The 4,991-nt window shown below is 50.3% G+C and overlaps 2 protein-coding genes across 2 annotated transcripts; one reads left to right on the forward strand and one right to left on the reverse strand.

Annotated features, from left to right (window-relative positions):
• Positions 1-998: 998 nt before the first annotated feature.
• On the forward strand, positions 999-1,476 carry NEUTE1DRAFT_104303 (uncharacterized protein; the record flags this gene model as incomplete). The annotated part of the gene is made up of 2 exons (XM_009856494.1): positions 999-1,369; positions 1,470-1,476. 2 exons carry the CDS (start codon positions 999-1,001, stop codon positions 1,474-1,476), a joined length of 378 nt encoding a protein of 125 aa, XP_009854796.1.
• A 1,236-nt stretch (positions 1,477-2,712) lies between these two features.
• On the reverse strand, positions 2,713-3,084 carry NEUTE1DRAFT_141169 (uncharacterized protein; the record flags this gene model as incomplete). Its single annotated transcript, XM_009856495.1, has 1 exon — positions 2,713-3,084. One exon carries the CDS (start codon positions 3,082-3,084, stop codon positions 2,713-2,715), a length of 372 nt encoding a protein of 123 aa, XP_009854797.1.
• Between the last annotated feature and the right edge of the window lie 1,907 nt (positions 3,085-4,991).

Consider the following 4,991-nt stretch of genomic DNA (forward strand, 5'->3'; position numbering starts at 1 on the left):
CGTTTCCCGCTTAAACCCGGTTCAGGAAAGGGTCAGCGTGGTTCCCCCTGAAAACGTCCATTTCAAAAGGGTCCATATTTTTTGATTTGATTAGAGCAGATCACGAACATGAAGGCATTCGGAGTTCTCCTCAGTCGGGTATCAATGGGCTTTGTGAGCCTGCCCTAGGTCCTACCCTTCGTTTATGCCTACCCTTCGTTTATGCCTACCTAGTTGTAAGTAAGTACTGGCTGGGGGAGATGTCCTTGTATGTGTCCCCCTTTTTTTGGTATCATGCCAAGTGGAAGCTTTACCTCAACCTCGCCCTATGATCAAAGTTTCATGTACAAAAAAAACGCATCATTAACTGTCGAGTAGCGGTAGCGGTAACGCTGAAGGCAGCAGCGGCCATGGAACCGGCGGCACACATGGCAATAGCTTCAATCCAAATTGCAATATACAAAAGGGCATGGCGATGACGTACACACCCAAGAAAAGTGGGGGGGGGTCTATCTCGCTACGGTTTTGGGTGTCGATGGTGAAGCTTTGGGTTTCTGGTCATGGTCATGGTTTTTTTGGGTTCGGATCCAGGATGTCATGACAACCACAGGAAAGGAGACAAAGTGTGCCCGAGTTCTTCTTGACCTTCAAGAGGGCTTACCTGCCCAGTCCCGGAAGTGGGTACAGCCAGGTAAGTTGAGAAGATCAATGATCATCAACACCTACCCTCCTCGGTGCTTCCGACATGAGGCGCCAGAAAACTTCAGGGTAGGTATAAAACTATCCTCCATCTGCTCCGAATTCCGTCGGACTTTCTCATCACACACACCGACAAACGCCATCACAGCTAGCTACCTTACCTCAAGATAAGGTACCTAGCTTCACACTCTCAGAACAAAGCCAAACAACCTACCTATCAAACATCTTTTTTCTCCTCCCAACTACAAACGAGCAATCACAACCCAACCAACCATTTAACCAAAAAAAGAAAGACCAAAAAAAAAAAAAAAACTCACAAAATGAAACTCACCACCATCCTCCTCACCCTCGGCCTCGGCCTCACCACCGCCCCATCCACCGTCGTCCTCGCCGCCCCCGCCCCGGAGTCCAACTACTACCAACAAGCCAACACCCCGGACATCGTCGACATGTTCGTCAACGCCAACTACTACGGAGACAAGTACACCGGCTCCGCATACGAAGGGCAATGCGTCAACCTGCCGCCCAACTTCAACGACAACCTCAGCAGCGGCCGCGCCCGACCCGGGTACCATTGCACGGTGTGGCCTGATGCCAATTGCCGGACCAACAAGTGGAACTTTACTTTTGACGATCGGGGGTCTGGTGCAAGGTTCCCGGATTGGATCAATGATCGGGCTAGTAGTTGGCGGTGTGTTAGGTATTAGGTGCCAACTACCTAAGAATGGGGAGGGGGAGAGAGGGAGGGGGGGGGATCCTTGATGACGGACTGAAACTGCGCATGGTGGAAGGGGTTAGACAGGGCTTGTGCTCCGAATAACGGAACTGCCAATCCCTAAGAAGCAACGAGAGCCAACCTACACAGCGAGACAGCGCAACAAACATGACATAACAAGGACTCGGCGCGGGGAAAGGCCTGCTCAGCTTAACGCAGTCTTGACCGGATTTCACGCAGTCTTATCTTCGTACAACGCACCTGCGTCCTCGAGAATTCCTGGTATATCCCCGTGAGGGAGTACTTAAGGTTGGGGTTGAGGCCGCGAACTTGTCCAGCACGCATAAGGATTGGATCCCTCATCGTAACCCAGTTCGGGATCGAAGTTACGGCTGCGCTCCGCTAAGCTATCCGGAGACCGTGCTGGGATGGAGTGAAAGGAACGGGGTTGAGATACCATGATAATGTCGGGGTGATGAGGACAGAGGGGAACTAAGAAGCTTGCAGTTTCTTTTCCCCGTCCTACTGGGTTTCCTTTTTTTTTTCTTTTCTTTTTTCCTTTTTTTTTTTATTGGAGATTTTGTTTTTTAATCACCAGTTTGTGACATGCATTCTGATACCCCATAGACTACTATTGTTTGTTTCAATGAGAGGATTTTTTCTTGTTCCCCGGAATTGTTCTATAGATGGTGTTGTTCTAACTGTTTACACTGCCGTGTTCTGTTTGAAACATTTCATTGCACAAAATCTTCCGAGGTGAACTGGAAGTGTGTAAAAAGGCCTTTTATTGAAGATGGAAGTAGCATGCTGGGGGTTAAGTACAAACTGGGGCAAAAAGAAATTGAAAGGAAAGCAAGAACAGGACAGAACAAGACAGGATAGGGCAAAATAACCAGGGTTCTTTTTCCCTTTTTCAATCCGACACCAGACTTCGACACTCCGAGTCGTTCACCCAGTACCCGACTCTCAACTTCTACCTCTCATACCCATCCCTCTTTCCTCCCCTTACATATCCCCCCCTCTCATCCTCCCCTCTCATCCTCTCCTCTCATCCTCTCCTCCCAACCTCCCCTTATCCTCCCCTCCTTTCCTCCCCTCCTTTCCTCCCCTCCTTTCCTCCCCTCCTTTCCTCCCCTCCTTTCCTCCCCTCCTTTCCTCCCCTCCTTTTCCTCCCCTCCTTTCCTCCCCTCCTCAATCCCATCACAGCCATGCCTACAACCAACTCTCGTCTCAAGTCTCATCTCAACTCTCATCTCTAAGTCTCCTCCCAACCGGACCTCTCAACACCCAACACCCAATCCCCAGCCCACCCAACTACCTCAATCCCTCACACACTTCCAACTACTCGCCTTATCATTGATCCAATCCGGGAAACTCGCCGACCCAGGGTTCTGATTAAAACTGAAGCCCGTACCCCTGCAGTTCGCATCGACCCAAATCGTGCATCTGAACCCGGCCTTGGCTTTACCCGAAGACGCAATGTCGTTGAAGTTGGAGGGCAGGTTCTTGCAGTCGCCTGGGTTGGCGGAGCCGGTGAACTTGAGGTCGAGGAAGTTTTTGTTCTTCCAGAGGTCGATGAGGTCTTGGGCGCGTGGTTCGAGGGCGGCCTCGGGAGCGGGGGCAGGAGCAGGGGCGGCGATGGCTAGGGTGGTGAGGAGGGTGGTGAGGAGGGTGGTTAGAGGTAGGTGCATTTTGAAGGTTGGGTTTGGGGGTTGGTTGAGGTTTATGGGGACTGGATGAAGTGGGTTTGGTTGGTTGGTTTTGTTGGTTGGATTGGAGGTGAAGGAAGGGGAAGTTGCTGATGATGGGGTAAAGAGTTGGATTGAAGAGCGGATGGGATGGATCGTTTTATACTTGTTTTCGAAGGCTATCCGTGATCAAAATGGTTGAGTATCTCGAAACGAGTTCTAAATTTGTCGTGAGCTCATCGCCTTCGCCTCTTCGGACCCCTTTTGGAGTTTAGACACTCCAATACCAGTCACCAAAACTGCCGCGCCGAGAACCAACGGCAGCCACCAGGAATAGCTTCTTACATCATCTTTCACTATCAAATTGCCTCTTTCCAAATTGTTTACCAGACAATTTCATCTTGGCTCGCATTACCGTGTGCCATGAAAAACAAACCAAGAGAAGCTGGAGTAACCTCATCAACCAGACTCTGCGAACCTCCAAGGTACACTAATCACCACAGCCTACGTCAACGAACCACGCCTCTTATTTCTCAAAACAGCATACGGCCAATGAGAGCCGACTAAACCTCATCTCCGCGCCGCCGCTCAGAGTTGAACACCGAATCACAACTCCGAGTCGTACCAGGCTGACGGTCAGAGTGTAATAAGAAGTGAGATAAGCGCAATCTATTCTCGCCTGACACTGCATTACTGTAGTTCCTTCTCCCCCGCATCAGCTCCTTCGTCTCACACGGCAGCTGTAGCTGTAGGTATGGCAGCTCTCTGGCATCAGTCCACAACATATGTTGACGGCGGTAAGACACTCAGCTCCAGTCATCTGTTCTTTTAAAGTCTACCAATGACGCCGCTTGTTTGTGGAAGATCGTTTATTCATCTGACAGGGTCTCACAGCATGACGTTCGAACAGGCCGAGGGTTGTAGGGTCGTACATACAGTGTACAACCGGGGGGACGAACTCGTTTATTCGTCTGACGCCCGACTAAGCCCTACGTAAGGGGTACTTACCTACCTAAGTAGTCAGGGGTAACACCGTTCGGTAGTACGATAGATATGCGACGTGTCAGTTGACCGTTGACTTTTAACTTCCGCTTCGCATCTGTGGAGTGCAGCAAGCTGTACCACCCCCTTCGCATCTGTGGAGTGCAGCAAGCTGTACCACCCGCTTCCCCGGATTCTGGGAGCCAGTCAACGGTCACCACTGTCTCGTGTGAACCTCTACCTTACACAACATCTGGCATACAACGTCTGTGTGAGCAGGCATGACAAGGAGACAAGGATCTGCCTCTATGCAGTCATCCGGCAGTCGGATTTAGCCAGACCATCACAATGCCACAGTCTGGGGTAGATGTAAGGATTTCGACCCTTGAATCTTGATGCTGTGAAACAGTGCGTTCTAGAACCATCTACCTCTAGGCCTTTACAGACTTCGGAGACACAATAGAATCTCTCGGACTTTCATGTCAGATACCGCCAGATGCTGTCGGATTACACTACAGTGAGGCAAAGCAGGTAACGCAGGAAGACAAGGGTCCATACATGTAAGGCAGACGACTGTCCGAGGCAAAGTCATGCATACACTCAACCGTTGATGAATCCAGACCCTTGTGCTTGGAACTTGGAGCTTGGAGGGGAAGTCTTTCCAATATCGTAGAGTTATTTGGCGGCAGGAGCATAGCCTAGTAGACAAATGAATGCTTACCTCTACTATGACTACGGTACCTCTAGATGTAGATACCTGTTGAGCGGCAGGTGCGAACGTGAACCCTGAGTGAGGGCTGGCCGGAAAGGACAATAGGACAGTTATTCCTACCGAGCTCCTTCTCTGTTTCCTTCCATGTTATGTTCTTGGTGGAATTTTTTTTTAAAAAATTAAAGGTCGACGGTTGGTCTTCGTTTCCGTAAAGTAC

The sequence above is a fragment of the Neurospora tetrasperma genome (genome assembly GCF_000213175.1).
Source record: "Neurospora tetrasperma FGSC 2508 unplaced genomic scaffold NEUTE1scaffold_6, whole genome shotgun sequence".
Classification (NCBI taxonomy): Eukaryota; Fungi; Ascomycota; class Sordariomycetes; order Sordariales; family Sordariaceae; genus Neurospora; species Neurospora tetrasperma.